Genomic DNA, 19401 nt, shown 5'->3' on the forward strand with positions numbered 1-19401 from the left:
AGAGCGTAAGATCTTGGAAGCCATCCACCTGTTCGAAGAATTTTTTTTTTAAGGGTCATACATTTCACTCCATTCAGTGGATGAAAATCATGAACTCGCCAGTGAATGATTTAGCTAGGGCTCTTCAAGAGCTAATTATGCTGCAACAACAACAACGCCCTCCAGGGCAAATGCAGCTTGATACACGCTTTCAACTGCCCAAATTCTCAGGGCAAATGAATGGTGAGACTGTTGATTCTTGGATCTGCAGCCTCTCCAACTATTTTAGAACCTGTCCAACAATGGACGAGGAGATGAAACTTCAGATCGCCAGTCTACAATTGGAAGGCCTAGCACAAACATGGTGGGATACTCATCTTGAGAATATGTCCTTGGTTGTGGAACTTGGAGAACAAGCCGAGACCAAATCGATGCCTATCACATCTTGGAATCTCTTTTGCGAGGCCTTACGTGAACGCTTCTATCCTCCAGGATATATACAAAATCTCCTTGCCAAATGGTTGCAGCTTCGACAACTACCCAATCAATCAGTGCAAGCCTACATTGATGTCTTCTGCAAGTTGCGCATTCAACTCCATATATCAGATCCAGACGAGGTACTAATTATCAAATTTAATTCTGGTTTGCTAATGCTTCTCCGTCGTGAAGTTGAGTTGTTTGATAGTGCTTCATTAGACAAGGCCTTTATTCGGGCCCTGGCGGTGGAACGCAAAGTGGGTACTCGAATCCGATATCCTCAAGCCAGAAATGGTCCATCTTCCTTTGATTCTTCTAATGTCGCCTCTGCCTCATCCCCCACACCTCACCGCACCCCCTGGTGCACATTTCACAAGACCAACTCACATGCTTCTGCAGATTGTCGAGTATTGAAAAATCTCCACCCCCAGAAAACTCTTTTTACAGAGGTCGAACAACCAAAGGCCACTACCCCACTTCCAGCTGTTTCTCTCGAAAATCCGACAGAAGTGGACCCCTCTCTCATCCTCATGACTGCTAATGCAACAAACACCTCTGTTACGCCTTTGTTTACCCATAATTGTCAAATCAAACATGAGTTGGCCATGCTTATTCTTGACAATGGGAGTCAAAAGAATCTTGTGTCACAAGACTTAGTTGAACGCCTTTGCCTTCCCACCACTCCTCACCCCCACCCGTATCAGCTCGGTTGGGTCAGAAAGGACGGTCCTCGTCTTACCATCTCACAATGTTGTGCTGTCACCTTTGCTATTGGACCTTTTCGTGATACTGTGGTATGTGATGTTTCTCCTCTAGATTGTGCTGATTTATTGCTAGGAATTCCATACCAAGAGGCTCGACATGCTGTTTATCATGCTACAGATCACCAATACCACTTGCAGCACGATGGGTGCACCTATGTGCTCACATCCTCAGCTAGCACATCAACCCAACCTTCCATTGGCAAAGCTCCCATTATGAGAGTCAATTTAAACCAAGATGTTTCTTTGTGCTTGGTTCGCCCCGTCAAGCCAGACAACCTCACCAATCCAGTCCCTCTTTCAATGGCTCCTCTACTCCATGAATTTGTAGATGTCTTCACCCAACCCACAGGGCTGCCTCCAGCACGCTCTGTTGAACACCACATTGATCTTATTCCTGGCGCTTCCTTACCCAATGCCCCATCTTATCGCCTTGCTCCTCGAGAGGCAATTGCGATAGAACGCCAAATTGAAGAATTGTTGACATCCGGTCATATTCAGACGTCATCCTCGTCATATTCAGACAACAGGTATGCAGTGTTTGTGCACAGGGACTTCAATGGGTCTTCTGCTAGTAGCAACAGTCATCTTCGCAACTTGTTTTATCAAATATTTGTTGACAACTATCTAGATGTAAAAACAAGTACTTACAGTCAGAAGACAGAAAAGTTGGCACCTGCAAGACAAAAAAGAAAGATTCTGGTTTATGCAGCATCCAATTCAAGTTCTAGTTCTCAAGAAGTTGCACCAAGAAATAAGGTACCATTGCGGAAAAGAGGAGAAGAAGGTAATTCTATGATGAGATTTTCACAAGAAAAATCTAGCAAAGCTATGGAGGTGCTTGATCTTGAACGAGGTGGCTGCTTTCCTTTTCAAAAATATACTCCAGAAATGGTTAGGGAAAAAGTTTTAGGCTCAAGAGGGGCAGTATTCTCACTTTTTGGTCATGGAGTAGAGATCCTCTCGAAACTAGGGCTATATTGGATCACCCTTTTCTATGATCGACTTGTTGGGAGGGGTCTAGAGATAGTTCCATTACGTGCAGAGCAACTTCGGAATTTGCTATGTGATTTGGGACCTTCCTTTGTCAAAGCTGGCCAGATTTTGGCAAACAGACCTGATATTGTTCGTGAAGATTATATGAATGAACTTTGCATTCTCCAAGATGATTTTCCTTCGTTTCCAAATAAGATTGCTTTTACAATCATAGAAGAAGAGGCTGGTGTACCTATTGAACAAATATGTAGCAAAATATCTTCTCAGACTATAGCAGCAGCAAGTTTAGGACAGGTTTATCGTGCCACTCTTCGTGGCTTAGTCGAAGAGGTTGCTATAAAGGTACAGAGGCCAGAAATTGAACCTATCATATATAGGGATCTTTTCCTTTTTCGAACTCTAGCTTCATTTTTGAATGGCATTAGTCTTGAGAAACTTGGTTGTAATGCAGAGCTTATTGTTGATGAATTTGGCGAGAAGCTACTTGAAGAGCTTGACTATACACTTGAGGCACGTAACATTGAGGACTTCTTGGAGAACTTCAAAGACGATCCAACAGTTAAGATTCCTCGAGTATACAAAGAACTTTCTGGTTCATGGGTTCTTGTGATGGAATGGATTGATGGCATCCGTTGCATTGATCCACAAGCTATTAAAGAAGTTGGCATCCGCATACCTGATTTTCTCACTGTTGGTGTGAGTGCTGCTCTGAGACAGCTACTAGAATTTGGGTTGTTTCATGGAGATCCACATCCTGGGAACATTTTTGCCATGCGTGATGGACGTATTGCATATGTAGACTTTGGAAATGTTGCAGTTCTTAGTCAGCAAAACAAACAAAGCCTGATTGATGCAGTGGTACATGCTGTGAATGAGGACTATGCGGAGATGGCAAATGATTTACAGGAACAAAAATCAGCTCATCATTTTATACACTCCATTTCTCAACGCCAAGCTCAAGTAACTGCTGCTTTGCAAGCAGCCCAAGATCGTGCCAAACAGAGACATGACAAGCAGCGAACACACTTGTCTTTTCAACCTGGAGATCGTGTGTGGCTCTTGTTGGACAAGCAACGCTTCAAGGGCCAGCATCATAAGCTACACCCTCTGAGATATGGCCCATATACTGTTCTGGAACGCATTGGAGAAAATGCATATCGCTTGGACTTGCCTTCCCAGCTTGGCATCCACGATGTTCTTAATGTTAATAATCTCAAATTATTTGAACCACCTCTCCTTGAGGAATCTGTTACAATTCATCATCCGGTTGATAATATTCCAGATTTTCAGCCTCCTCTGCTCAAAGATACAATTCTGGACTTCAAGAAATGGGATACACGACATTAGCCATACTTCTCATATTTGGTTGGTCGGAAGGGACACACATCAGCACAGGCAAAATGGATCAATGCAGAAACATTGCAACGCAATTTCCCTCAGTTGGTGGAGGAAGCCGGGATGCTTCCTGATCTAAACAGGGAGGAATTGGGCAACCAGAAAGGACACAAAAATCAGCAACATCTCACTGATTGGGCAACCAAGAAAAAGCATACTATTTCATTGGAAACATCCAAGAATAGAAAAGAGGGAAACATCTGAAAAACTAGGAAAAAGGAAACATCTAAAATATATTGGCTTTATCTAATTATGCAGTTTGATTTTATCTTTTGTAATAAAGAGAATGATTGCATTGTTTATAAAATGCTCATCTCTTCTTCATAATAAAGTAGTGGTATTGTTTGCAGACCTGTGTTATTCCAGTGTTTGTGTCTACAGTCTGTTCTGTTATTCTCTGTTTTTAATTTTCAGATCTGCAAGTAGATCAGACTGTCCATTATCTAATGAGTTGAATTTTGGGTTTAGAAAAGTGTCAGTGAAATTGACATCCATCGCTCACCGTTGTGGTGTATAAATAGTCTATGCAAAGCTCTGTTGTCGAGTCCTTTCGATTTCCTGTGTTTCCACTTTACCAGTGGAAAGACGGATCGACTCGATCAAATTAAAAAAAAAATATGTTACATTTTTCGCCATTGCTTCATGCTCCATACAACGCGTGGTTTAATCTCAACACTCCAACCCCGGTTCATATGAAGAATATTAGAAATATATTCCCTCTATAACCAATCCCATCGTCCATTATAATTTAAAAAAAAAATAAAAAAACAAAGGTTAATGACAGTCCATCCGCCTGAGGGTGAAATAGGGGATCCTTACACTAATTATTATTAAATTTATTATTATAATTTTAACATAATAATTATTATTACTAAATAATTTTATTATTAAGATTATTGTTATTAATTATAATTGCTACTTTTATCAGTTAATATTATTAAATCCTAGGTATATAACCCTAAGATAAACATGGTTGAGCATGGATTACCAGGGTTAATTTTCATATTCAGACAATTTTTTTCACAATGCGACGTTAGACCATGGTTGACCATTGTTAATTTTCATATTGAGAAAATATTTGTCACACCATGACATTGAACCATGGCTGACCATGATTGACAATGTTTGACCATGATTGAAAAAAAAAATAAAAAAAAATCAATTGAAATAAAATTTTTTAAATAATTTTAATCAAATAAAAATTCAATTGGTATAAAATTTTTTAATGAAATAATAATTTTAATCAAATAAAAATTCATTTGGATTAAAATTTTTAAATAAAATAAAAAATTTTAAAAGAAAAAAAAAAGAAATAAGAATTGGAGCTTTGGTATTATTAATTAATTTCTTTAACAATTTTAATTGGATTTTAATGAAAAAAATTTAATGAAATTTAATAGAGACTTATTAATTGATTAAAATCAAAATTTATTTTATTAATTAAAAACAAAATTTATTAGCTAACCAATTTATTAATCAAATAAAAATAAAAGAATAAAAATTAATAAATAAATTAATTTGATGAGTTAACTAATTAGTTAATTAATTAATTAATCGATTAATCAATTGATTAATCAATAATTGATTAATTAAAGGAAGGCTAAAATAAATTAATGTAAATTAATTAAATAAAAAAGAATTAATCAATTAAGATTTATATAAATAAAATTAAAATAAAATAATTATCATTAATTGTTAGGAATCATGTGTCGGCCTTTATATAAAATTAGGGTTCTTGGTTTATTTATATCCAGGTCGCTGGCTCTCTTCTCTCAATAATTTCTCATTCATATTCTTTCTGATTTGTCCTAATGATGGACCCCCTTTGGGGTTTGAAACATTGGCAGAATGAACTAGAAACTGTGGATAATCCGGATCATGAAGCTACAAGAAACTTCCACAGAAGCTTAAAATCTAACATAACTTCCCTGTACGGAGGGGAAACATGGAAGGAGATTTGTCTTCTCGAAATCCTGAGGATAAAAATTGAGAGGAGAATTGCGGACCTGCAATTTCTGAAGCAATGTAGGAACAAGAAAATCATTCCTCCTTTTGCCAGGATAAATCATAGACTTTTTAATCATTATAATAATAAGTCATTTCTGAGATTAAGTTTGGCCCTAATTCGGAGTGAAATTAAAAGAATCAGAGCTGCTTTAGACAGGCTTAATCGCTTGGCCCTTTCCTCCCATCTGAAACTAACTATGAAGATTAGCTTTGATCTTTGGAAAATAATTGATGCAAAAGCTGCATTGAAGGCCCAGTCAGAGGGTAGAATCGCCAGGGAAAGACAGTCCAGGAAGCTGGCCAAGTTGGAGAAAGGCGTGGGTTTTACTGTAAGAAAAGAGTTGAGCATGCCAATCTCCTGCACGGTAAAAACTTCCTGCGTTGTTCCTAGCACCATAAAGATAACAACAGAACAGGTGATCCCTTGCTATGACAACGCTTCACCAGCAGCAGAAGATCTGGACAGCGCTGACACTAAAAGAGAATACGCTGAAGCTACCCACGCTGTTCATCCAATAGATATCAGTGAGCACGCTGTTCAACCTGTAAGTGGCAATGTGGAGCACGCAGTAATTTGTAACGATCAGCCAGTAATTTGCAATGATTGTAATTGCAATGAGCACGCAGTAGTTTGTAACGAGCACGCTGTTGTTCAACCTGTAATGCACGCTGTTCAACCTGATCAACATGTAATGCACGCAGTTATTGGTAACAAGCACGTTGTTCAGATCAATGTGGAGCACGATTGTAATTGCAATGAGCACGCAGTAGTTCAACCTGTAATGCACGTTGTTCAACCTGATCAACATGTAATGCACGCAGTTATTGGTAACAAGCACGCTGTTCAGATCAATGTGGAGCACGCTGTATGCAATGAACACGCAGACAGCATGGTCTCCTGCGTTGTGGAGCATACTTCCAATGATACCGAATATGCTATGGAGGAAAACGCAGCAATCGTGAATGAGCACGCAGACAGCATGGTCTCCTGCTTTGTGGAGCACACTTCCAGCAGTAATGATACCGAATGTGCTATGGAGGAAAACGCAGGCAGTAGGGTCTCTTTCGATTCCAACAGCAATAAGAAGAACGATTATAATATATTTAAAGATGTTGAAATTAAGTATACTAAGAACATTAACGGTGACGCTAATAGAATCATGAATGATTATAATATTTATAAGAATGGAAGCAACTTTGATGGTAAAGATCTTGATGCTGAAACCAATTCAAGCCATAGAGCTACCAGTGATAATTCTGACAATAATATGTTTGTTATAAGGAACCCCATTGTTCCCAATAAGCATGATAAGAGGGTCGTGAATCTCTCATCCATAATTCTCAGCTCTGAAGAGATAAAAATCCTGAGCAAGGGATTGGGATTTGCGGTCTCACCTAAGAACATTCCCTTTGAAAGCATCATTTGCAACATTGAGAATGGGACTCAAGGTCTTTCCTCAAACGATAGGGAAATATTAAGACAAGAATGTTCCCTAGCTTTGTTGAAGTCTAAACGCCCAAAGAGTAACTTGAGTAAAGAGGGGCGAGAGGCTCTTAGATCTCTCCGAAATAATGATAAGATAGTTGTTCTTAAAGCTGATAAAGGTGGCGCCACCGTTGTGTTGAATAAAGAAGATTACATACACAAAATGAATGAGCATTTGGGTTGTGGAAGTTATAGAAGAGTCAACTCCAACCCTATTCCCAAGGTGATAAAGCAGGTCAAGAAAGCCATCATGGAAACCAACCTGGAGGATAAAATAAAAAAGAAGTTGATTCCCTCCTGTGAGGTTATTCCTAGAATCTATGGATTACCAAAGATCCATAAGGAAGGGGTCCCCCTTAGACCAATTGTTAACACCATTGGTTCCCCTACCTATGAATTAGCTAAGTATGTAGCTAAGATCCTAAAACCTTTGGTTGGTAACACTGACTCTTTTATAAAAGACTCAAGTGATTTTGTAAAGCTTATTAAGAATAAAAGAGTGCATAAGGATGATATTCTTGTAAGCTTTGATGTCGTATCTTTGTTTACAAAGATTCCTCTTGATGAAGCTGTTCAAGTTATAAAGATGGCCACCGATCCTGAAACAGCGAAGCTTGCAGAAATCTGTTTGCGGTCCACTTTTTTCAGTTTCCAAGATCACTATTATGAACAAATTTCTGGAGTCGCCATGGGTTCCCCGCTCTCACCTATTGTGGCCAACCTATACATGGAGTACTTTGAAAGAAAAGCCCTTGACTCATTCCACCTGAAGCCAGCGTGGCGGAAAAGATTTGTCGATGACACCAACCTGAATTGGACTCATGGTAAGGCAGAGCTTGAGAAGTTCTTCAATCACCTTAACTCTATATCTTTCGAAATCAAATTTACGATGGAGCTTGAGGAGAATGGTAAGATCCCCTTTCTAGACGTTCTGATTAGTAGAAAAGAGGATGGTACTTTGGGACACCAGGTCTACAGGAAGAAAACTCATACTGATAGCTATCTTCATGCTGACTCTTACCATCATCCCTCCCAAAAATCCGGCGTCTTAAACACCCTGGCTATGAGGGCTTTCAGGATTTCTGACCCTAATCACATAAAGGATGAGATTGAACACCTAACCTCTGTCTTCAAAAACATTGGATACAAGGAGTGGAGCATCAAGAAAGCTATAAGAAGGGCTCAGGATAGGGCCCTCTCTGAGCATCCCCCTGGAGACAAGAAAGAATATCAAGGGAAAGTTTACCTTCCATTCATCCAAGGAATTACAGATAAGATTGAAAATTTTTTAAAGAAGAATAACATAGACACTCAATTTACAACATGTGGAACGATAAGGCAAATGATGAGGTCGGTTAAGGATAACATTGATCGACAGCAACTCAAGGGAGTGTACAAGATCGATTGCTCATGTGGCAAGAGTTATATTGGGGAAACAGGTCGGTCTCTGAAAATAAGACTTAAAGAGCATGCCGCTGACATAAAGAATGAAAGATCCCGCACATCGGCCCTTGCGGAGCACTCGTCCAAGACCAAACATCATGTGTGTTTGGAAGACGCCAGGGTAATTGCAAGAGAGGACAACTATCATAAAAGGAAAATCAGAGAGGCCATTGAAATTATGAAATTTCCTCAGAACCTCAACAGGGACAATGGGAGTGAAATCAGTGGAAATTGGCTTCCTCTGATCAAGCAAATAAACCCCCCCGGACCCTTGGAAGCATAAGATCGGAAATAAGGGGTCTTTCATTCCGTAAGTTTAATTAATTAATTAAAACAATTAAATCAAATTAATCTAATTAATTTAATTTAATTTAATTAATTTAATTTAATTTAATTAATTTAATTAAATTAAATTAATGATTTAATTCTTAAATAAAATAAATAAAATTTGAAGTTAATCATATCCTCTCAAATAAAAATCAAATGATTAATAATAATCCAAAATTTATTAATTTTAATTATATTCAAATATCAAAATCAATTAAACAATATAAATTAATAAATTAATTTGATTTAATTTGATTTAATCTATTAATTATAGAGAGAAAAATCAAAATAAAAATTAAAAATTTTGATCAAATAAAATTTAATGAAATTAAAAATAAATATAAAATTTTTTAAATAAAATAATAATTTTAATAAAAAAAAAATCAATTGAAATAAAAATTTTTAAATAATTTTAATCAAATAAAAATTCAATTGGTATAAAATTTTTTAATGAAATAATAATTTTAATCAAATAAAAATTCATTTGGATTAAAAATTTTAAATAAAATATTTTTTTTTAAAAGAAATAAGAATTGGAGCTTTGGTATTATTAATTAATTTTTTTAACAATTTTAATTGGATTTTAATGAAAAAATTTTAATGAAATTTAATAGAGACTTATTAATTGATTAAAATCAAAATTTATTTTATTAATTAAAAACAAAATTTATTAACTAACCAATTTATTAATCAAATAAAAATAAAAGAATAAAAATTAATAAATAAATTAATTTGATGAGCTAACTAATTAGTTAATTAATTAATTAATCGATTAATCAATTGATTAATCAATAATTGATTAATTAAAGGAAGGCTAAAATAAATTAATGTAAATTAATTAAATAAAAAAAATTAATCAATTAAGATTTATATAAATAAAATTAAAATAAAATAATTATCATTAATTGTTAGGAATCATGTGTCGGCCTTTATATAAAATTAGGGTTCTTGGTTTATTTATATCCAGGTCGCTGGCTCTCTTCTCTCAATAATTTTTCATTCATATTCTTTCTGATTTGTCCTGATGATGGACCACGTTTGGGGTTTGAAACATTGGCAGAATAAACTAGAAATTGTGGATAATCCGGATCATGAAGCTACATGATTGACAATGTTTGACCATGGTCGACAATGATTTTAAAACCAAGGTATATAAACCCTAAGATTAATATTTTAAACCCTAAAATAACCATGGTTGACCATGGTTCATTTTCATATTGATACCATGGTTGACAATGGTTGACAATGGTTAACCATGGTTGATTTTCATATTGAGACAATCTTTGTCACAATGTGACGTTCGACCATGGTTAACTATGGTTGATTTTCATAATTAGACAATCTTTGTCACAATGCGATGTTGGACCATGGTTGTCCATGATTTATTTTTATATGGAGACAACCTTTGTCAAAATGCGACGTTGGACCATGGTTGATTTTCCTATTGAGAAAAACATTGCCACAATGTCACATTTCAACATGATTATAAACCAACCGGATTCATATTTAACCCAAGGATTAATATTATAAACCCTCTGAATAATATTATACCCTAGGAAAACAAACCCTTAGATTAATAAACCCAAGGGTATAATAAACACAAGGGATTAATACTAAAAATCGAAGCGATTATAAACCCAAAGCAATATTATTAAACACAAGGGTTTAATATTATAAACCTAAGGTATATAAACCCAAAGATAAATACTATAAACCCTACAATAAACATGTGATGTAGGAGCATGAGGCTTGAAGACAAAAGCGCTTCGAATTTATTCCAAAAATACAAAAAAAGTTTACAAGCAAAGGAGTGGGATCCTTTAGCTGTCAATTTACAAGTTTTTTAGATAGGATTTAAGCTAGGATTTAGGGATTGAGTGATTTTATAATTAATTCAAGTTGTTTAGATTCAGTTGAGATTCTCAAGGAAAATATCAACCAGATTATATATTGTCTAAGATTAGGCAGAATCGATCCATGGATTAAGAATCTGATTGTTAGAATGAAATGGTATTTATGTAAGTTCGAAATGATTGTAAAGGGATTTTGAATGATTTGGCTTGATTAGGCCAAGTAAGATTAAGTTACAGAAACTGTATCTCTATGTATTTGTGTATAATTGGTCAATCCCAGAGGCATTGTATTCCTTCGAAATATCTCTGAGTTCTGTTGATTTCCTATTTGAATTTTCAATTAGAGTTTGAAAAATTTGTATTGCATCACCAATCTTGCGTTTTCCATGTTTTGAAATAATTTGGTTATGATTAAAAACATCGAAGAATATGGTTTGAGACAAGTTAAATGTAGTGGAGGTGTTAAGTTTGGCAGAACAGAGAAAAGAAAACCTGATAAAATCGTGTTAACCCAAAGGAGTCTAGAACCGTCCGATCTACAGATCCAATAGATCTAATGGTCATCGCGCGTCAATAAGCTTGTGCAGTTAGTCAAGGAAGAAAGGCGGTTTATCAGTGAAGCTGTTTATGGGGTGAAGAAAAAGTGGTAAGCGGTCTTTTGAAATTCCAAGTGATTCCATTTATCGACCGACACATAGCACTCGGGTGGAGAGAGAAAACCACTTTATCGAGTGGATAAACATTGTGCAAGATCTCTGTCCGATATCGTTGTTAACCGTTGGATCAAATGTGCTTTGATCAATGGTGGAGGATCGTCATTAGTTTTGTTGATCGGGTGAACCAACAACCATCAGATTAAAAGGTAAGATCAATGGTGGAGGATCGTCGTTAGTTTTGTTGATCGGGTGAACCAACAACCATCAGATTAAAAGGTAAGATCAATGGTGGAGAATTAACGCGATAGTGCTTGTGGAAAAGCGGACACAAAAGGAATTAAACAAAAGTTTAAAATTCCTTTTGATTCTGTGGCAATTGAAAGGTTATCATATTGCCGCTAAATCTTAAGCAGTTTTAATAATTTAGTAGAATAGGCAAGTTTGGAGGTAGATGACTGATACACCAAAGGAAATCCAAGAAGAAGTTCCACCTGAACTTGCAGAAATTGTTTCTGGATTTGAATGATTATCCATTACACCTGCACCCAGACCACCATTTGTGGTATCAGAGAAGCCTACTGACACTAAACAGGATCTCAAGGATTAGAAAAAGAAATCCAACATGGCTTTTAGAGTTGGAGGAAGAGGTGGTGGTCGAAGAAGAGGAAGACTAGTTGCAAATGCTGAAGTGTTGGAAGCTATGCAACAGATGCAAGCTAGATTGGAAGCAATGGAAATGGAAAGAGATGCAGATGCTAGAGATGTCAGTGAACCTGAATTTGGAGTTGCAGAAGATGAGGAACTTGCAGATGTAACTCCTGAAATGATATTTTTTAAGTTAGTATTGAGATCCACATCCAAGCCTAGACTTGAAGTTTCAATCTACACAGGAAGCTTAAGCCCTGAGGAGTTGATAGACTGGATAAATGACATGGAGAAATTCTTCGATTATGAAGAAACAGAAGAAGGAAAGAAAATGAAGCTTGTTGTCACAAAATTGAAAGGACATGCAACACTTTGGTGGGATGGAGTGCACGCAGAAAGAAGAAGACCTGGAAAACAACCAATTAAGACTTGGAATAGGATGGTGGCAAAACTGAAAAGTAAGTTTTTGCCAAGTGATTATCAGCAAACATTATTTAGACAAATGCAGAATCTTAGATAGAGGTCTATGATAGTAAAAGAATACATAGAGGAATTTTATAAAGTGAGCATAAGAGCAGGACAAATCCAAGATACAGATGAGAAGGTTGCAAGATATGTGAATGATCTCAGAATGGAGATCCAAGATGAGATAAGTGTATTGTCTCCTAAAATAATAGAAGAGGCTTATCAAATGGTATTGAAGGCTGAAGAAAAACTCATGAGGAAGCAGTCTGCCAGAAATAGAGGTACTTTCCGAGGAAGGGGAAGTCAAGGTGGTAGAGGAAGATCTACAGCACCTAGAGATGGAGCTAGCAGCAGCTCAAGTCAGCATGCACCCACAGGAGGTGATGTAAGTGGCAGAGGGAGTTTTTCCAGAGGAAGAGGAGGCAGAGGTAGAGGAAGAGAAATCAGATGTTACAAATGTAACAAGCTGGGACACAGAGCTTATGAGTGCCCAAAAAATATAGGAATGAATCAGAGGAATGCAATTGTTGCAAAAACTGAAGAGGAAGCAACAAAGGTAATAGAAGAAGAGAATGTACCAGAGAAAGGGGAATCTTTGGTAGTTAACAAAATTTTGTTAAAACCAACTAAGGAAATTGTTGAACCAGCACAAAGAAAAACCTTGTTCAGGACTGTGTGTAAGATTCAAGGGAAGTGTTGTCAAATGATAATAGACAGTGGTAGTACAGATAATTTGGTCTCCACAAAAGTGGTGGAGAAGTTGAAGTTGAAAACAAAGAAACATCCAACACCTTACAAGGTGTCATGGCTTCAAAAGGGATATCAGTTGGTAGTGAATGAGAAATGTGAAGTGGAGTTGCAGTTGGGAAAGTACAAAGACAGAATTCTGTGTGATGTGATGCCTATGGATGTGTGTCATATATTGTTGGGTAGACCTTGGCAGTATGATAGAGGAGCTATGCATGATGGAAAGAAGAACACATACAAATTTAGCAAAGATGGTGTCAATCATACATTGCTGCCAATAGAAGAAGAGGATACATCAAAGAAACCTGATCCAAAGACCCTTTTGCTGAGTGGAAAGGAGTACTTGTAGTAGATGGAAGAAGATGAGGTAAGTTTTGCATTGGTTTGCAAACCCAAGGTAATAATTACTTCCACAAAAGTTTCTGATTTACCAATTGAAATTCAAGAGATGCTGGACAGTTATTGTGATATCATTGTAGATGATTTGCCTGATGAGTTACCACCCATTAGAAAAATCAATCATCACATAGATTTGATTCCAGGAGAAAATCTACCTAATAAAGCAGCTTATAGGATGACTCCCACAGAGAATGAAGAGATCAGGAAATAGGTTCAGGAACTATTAGACAAGGGACTGATTAGAGAGAGTTTGAGTCCTTGTGCAGTGCCAACAATGTTGAGCCCAAAGAAATATGGAGGCTGGAGAATGTGCATTGATTCAAGAGAAATCAATAAGATAACAATCAAGTACAGATTTCCTTTACCTAGAATCAAAGATTTGATGGATTGTTTGAGTGGAGCTAGATATTTTACAAAGTTAGATTTAAAAAGTGGTTATCATCAAATCAGAATTAGAGAGGGAGATGAGTGGAAAACTGCTTTTAAGACCAATGAAGGATTGTATGAATGGATGGTAATGCCTTTTGGATTGTCGAATGCCCCTAGTACATTTATGAGACTCATGAATGAATTTTTGAGACAGTTTATTGGTAAATTCATAATAGTATATCTGGATGATATATTAGTTTACAGTGATTTTCTTACTGATCGAAGCAGCATTTGGGGAGAGAGAGGAACAACGAAGGCGGACTTCTAGGGTTTCAGTGAGTTGCAGACAGTGTTCCTCATGGAGGGACGCAGAGGAGGGAGAGCCACTCCCTCCTACAAGGAGGCCGTTGCTAGTAGAGGTAAGAAACCTCTAGAAAATGCTAGAGGTACTTCGGAGGAAGGGAAAAGAAATATGGAAGAGGAGACAGTAGGAGCCAATACTAAGGAAATCAATGACACAAAGGACAAGGAGGTAGAAGACAAAAAACAGGGAACTAAAGACAATAAACAAAAGGGACCCTACAAACCCAAAGCTGAGATCACTCCCAAAGTTATTTTAAATGACCCTGCTCTACAGGTGCACAGGGATCACATGTGGACATATGCTATTATTTGGAAGTTCATGGGACTATGGCTCACTGAAAAAGAATTACAGACATGGATCAAATATCACTGGAAACCTAAAGGGAGCATTGACCTTCATCTTGGGTCAAAGGGATTCTTCACTGTGGTGTTCACAAATATTGAAGACAAGGACAGAGTATTTGAAGGAGGACCCTACTTCTATGCAGCAGCTAGACTCTACATGAGGCCATGGATGATGAATTTTGTCCCAGAACGAGAGACTTTTACTTCGATACCGGTCTGGGTAAGACTCTATTCTTTACCTCTTGATTACTGGCAAAATGAATCGTTAACAGCCATAGGCAATAAATTAGGTCATTTTGTCAAAGCTTCTGAAGCCACAAGAAGAGGGAAATACACTTCCTTTGCTAGGATATGTGTGGAAATGGATCTATCAGGAGCTCTACTAGATGAATTGATTCTGGAAGTTTTTTATGAAGAATGGGTGCAAATAGTAGACTATGAGCATATTCCATTCAGATGCCGTAGATGTCATGAACATGGCCATCTATTTAGAGACTGTTCACTCAGTAAAGTGGTAAATAACAGCAAGGCTAACACAGCAAACGAAACGGATAGCTTCCAGAAAGTGGTGAATCGAGGAAAAGGCGGCAAGAGAGGGCCAAAGCAACATCAAGATGAAGGACTAAAGGTCAGTCAAAATAAGTTCCAAGTTCTTGAGGAATACGAAGAGATCAGAAAGGAAGATCAAGCTATGGAAGGAAATCCTGGGGAAAAGAAAAAAGAAGAAGAACGTGACCAAACTTAGGAAACTGATTATCAGAAAGAAAACATGATGAGTGAAACAGAACTTGAGATGGATCAGGAAATGACCCAGAATGAAATGGACTTGGAGGACCATGAGCTACAGGAGATTCTTGATAAAGAAAACCTAGATCTGGAAGGGTTCTTGATTCAGGGAACTACGGGAGGAGTGGATTTGGTACCTCAAGAAGAGCTCAACAGAATACAACAATTGTTTTTATGGAAAACACAGGCTAATGCGTTGGAGAAAGGAAAAAATATAGACAAGTAGGATAACAGAGGGGTGAAGACGATGAAAACAACTCCGGGACTAGCAACAAGAAACCCAGGTAAGAAAAGAGGCAGGAAAAAGCATAATGAACTCTTGATGGAGTGTGGCAAGCTAATGATATATTCAGGTAAGATGAAAGATCTAGCCAGCTACTCCTTTACAAATATTTAATTATGAAGTTTACATCTTGGAATATCAGAGGTCTAGGGAGTAAGAGAAAGCAGAGAATTCTTAGTAATAGAATGAAACGAAATGTTCCATTCAAAAATTAAGACAAATCCATAGTAAATGGATCAGTAGATTTGAGTTTCTAGAAGTTAAAGTAGAGGATATAGCGGGGGAAATTCTCACTCTTTGGAATCCTAAAAAATTAGCATAATAGATGCTGAGGCTACCAGGAACTATTTATCAGTAGTTATTCAACCTGTAGGAGACAAGCACACCTATCTGGTAACAAATGTTTATGGCCCTGAAAGAATAGATGACAGAAACAAGTTTCTAAACTCACTGGTGGATCTCAGGGACAGACATGCAGGAAAACCTTGGATCATGGGAGGGGATTTCAACATGATCAAATCTCTTTCAGAGAAAAAAGGAGGAATCAGAATGCTGAGTAAAGACTCTTTAGAGTTTCAAACCTTTATAGATAATATGAACCTTGTAGATACTGAAATGAATACTGGCCTCTTTACTTGGAATAATAAAAGAGGAGGAGAGTCTCAGGTAGCCTCAAAGTTAGACAGATTCATGATCTCAGAGGATCTGATGCTAACAAATAAGGAAGTAATAGCGGAAGTTCTCCCCTTTGGAGGCTCAAATCACTGGCTAGTTCAACTAGAGATCAAAGGTATGGGCATTCTCAGAAACAGACCTTTTAGATTTGAAAATATCTGGCTCTCCCACCCAGATTTCTTCAATAATATTAAAGAATGGTGGTTAGAAGATTTACAGATTCAGGGAACAAGAATGTTTCTTCTTCATAAAAGATTAAAGCATATCAAACTCAGACTAAAGGATTGGAACAGAAATGATTTTGGCAATATTTTTGTGGAGAAAAAATCTGTTGAAAACAAAATGAAGGTTCTCAACCAAGCTCTGATCAAGGATGGATTTGATAAAGTCAAAAGTAACCAAGTGGATAAATATCATCAAGAATAGGATAATTTGTGTAAACAAGAGGAAATTTTTTGGAGACAAAAGTCTAGGATTCAATGGCTAAAAGAAGGGGAGCATAACATGAAATTCTTTCACAGGTCCACCATGACGAACAAAATGCACAACAGAATATCTTCAATTAAGAATGAAGAAGGGAATCTTCTCACCTCCCATGAGAATATTGAAGCTGTGTTAGTTTAGCACTTCTGAAGCATTAATCAGGAAAATAATTCATATAGAGAATAGTCCATCAGTGAGGTAGCTAGAAACATACCAAAGATGGTATCTAGAGAGGACAATTTCAATCTAAATAGGCCAGTTTCTGAAAAGGAGGTAGATGATGTCCTCAAAGAAATGCAGAATGGAAAAGCACCAGGCCCAGATGGTTTCAATGTGGATTTTTTTAAAGCATGCTGGAATATTGTTAAACATGATATATTGAATGTAGTGGAGGATTCCAGGTTGAACAGAACTATTTTGAAAGTGCTCAACACCTCCTTTATCTCCCTTATCCCTAAGCAGGACATTGCTCAAACACCAAATAAGTTTAGACCCATAGCTCTATGCAATGTGGTTTACAAGATAATATCCAAAGTAGTGGCTAATAGACTTAAACCTCTGCTTCCTACCTTAGTTTCAGGGGAACAATCCGGTTATGTGGAAGGCAGAAAAATTTTAGACAACATCATTCAAGCCCAAGAGGTGGTTCACTCGTTAAGTAGCAAAAGGCAGGTTGGAATGATCATGCAATTAGATATAGCCAAAGCTTATGATAAGGTAAACTGGACCTATATGAAGAGGGTACTTATTGCTTTTGGTTTTGATCATAATTGGGTCAGGTGGGTGATGGCCTTAGTTACTTCCTCCAGCTTCTCTATTTTGGTGAATGGCTCTCCCTCTGAGATTTTTAGTCCTTCCAGAGGCCTCAGATAGGGAGACCCACTTTCTCCATTTCTTTTCATTCTCATGATGGAAGGACTTGGTAGGTCCATCAAGCATGCTAAAGTAATAGGTAAGATTAATGGCCTTCAACTAACTGAGAATGGTCAGGCTCTAACACATCAACAATTTGTAGATGATACAATGCTACAAGGAGTCCCCACAGTCAAAGAAGCTACAACATATAAACAAATCCTGACCATCTTTGCCATGGCCACAGGTATGGAAGTTAATCTCTCCAAGTCAAAAATCTTTTTCTTTAATACCAATATTGCAATTCAAAGGAATATTTCCAGAATTCTTGGCTTTCAAAGGGATTCCCTTCCCTCAAAATATTTGGGAATCCCTCTAACTGCTAAACCAATGCTCAAAAGCATTTGGGAACCCTTGATTAATAAGTTGCAGGATAAAGTCAGCAAATGGACCTTCAGATCTTTAAATCTTGCAAGCAGGTTGGTTCTTACAAAAGTTGTTCTGCAAGCCATCCCTATTTTTATGTTATCTGCCCTCCCAGCTCCAAAAGGAGTACTGCAGCAATTCAGAAATATACAAAGAAACTTCCTTTGGGGTAAGGAGGAGATGAAGAAGAAATGGGCCTTAGTGTCTTGGGAAAAAATTTGCAAACCCAAAAACCATGGAGGGCTTGGCTTGGACGATCAGGAAATACTCAGCAAGGTTTTAGGGGCCAAACTATGGTGGCGCTGGGTTCAGAATCCAGAGACTCAATGGGAAAATATCTGGAAAGAAAAATATGCAAGATCTTGGTGAACTATTGAGCTCATAAGAATGTCAGGTAATATTAAGGGCTCATACATCTGGAACAAAGCTTGGGAAAACAGAAGATTACTGCAAAAAAATAGTTTCTGGGAAATCAGAGAAGGGAATCTAGCTCTTTTTTGGGAAGATAAGTGGCAACAAGAACCAATATTGTTAAAAGAAGACTTCCTAGACCTTAAACATGAGACAGATTCACAAGGATTAATTAAAGTAAAGGACTTCTGGGATAACACTCAACAGATGGAGAAATGGAGAATCTGGAGAAACATTGATTGCAGAAATAACAACCCCTTGAAAACAAAAGCAGAGGAGCTAAGGAAAATGGTGGAACAAAGGATGATCTTAGTTTCAGAGGGACAAGACCAACTAAGATGGGGCAATAATAAAGAGGGCACCTTTAATCTCAAAGAAGCAAAAGACATACTCCTTGAATTGGATCCCCAGGTTTCGAACAAAATCTGGCAGAAACTTTGGAGGCATCAAGGGTGGATGAAAATTAAACTCTTCATGTGGTTGATATACCATAGGAAAATCTTGACATGGGACAATATCAGGAAGAGGGGTGTTCTAGGGCCTTCTAGATGCCTACTCTGTGGGGAGCAAGAAGAAACAATGGAGCATCTACTCAACAATTGCATTTTCACTTCCTAGTTATGGGACATATTTTCCAAAATCTTTCAAAAATCCGATAGGGACAGAGGGAGCATCATCAATACCCTCAATAGTTGGATGGGAAATTTTTCGGACTATGAAATTCCCAACTCAGCCTGGGCCCTTACACCAAGCTTCATCATATGTAATGTTT

General features: G+C 37.2%; 1 protein-coding gene across 1 annotated transcript; it reads left to right on the forward strand.

Moving 5' to 3' along the window:
* The first annotated feature begins 281 nt into the window (after nt 1–281).
* LOC149139074 (uncharacterized) lies at nt 282–3560 on the forward strand. Its single transcript, XM_089450582.1, has one exon. It carries the CDS (start codon nt 282–284, stop codon nt 3558–3560), a length of 3279 nt encoding a protein of 1092 aa, XP_089306708.1.
* The last annotated feature ends 15841 nt before the right edge of the window (nt 3561–19401 follow it).

Source organism: Pinus tabuliformis, chromosome X, assembly GCF_031772625.1.
Source record: "Pinus tabuliformis cultivar Carrire ecotype Pingquan chromosome X, CPIR1, whole genome shotgun sequence".
Taxonomy (NCBI): domain Eukaryota; kingdom Viridiplantae; phylum Streptophyta; class Pinopsida; order Pinales; family Pinaceae; genus Pinus; species Pinus tabuliformis.

Bases quoted from the DNA above. Each gene is read 5' to 3' on its own strand.
- LOC149139074 (XM_089450582.1), top strand. From the start codon at position 282: ATGGACGAGGAGATGAAACTTCAGATCGCCAGTCTACAATTGGAAGGC.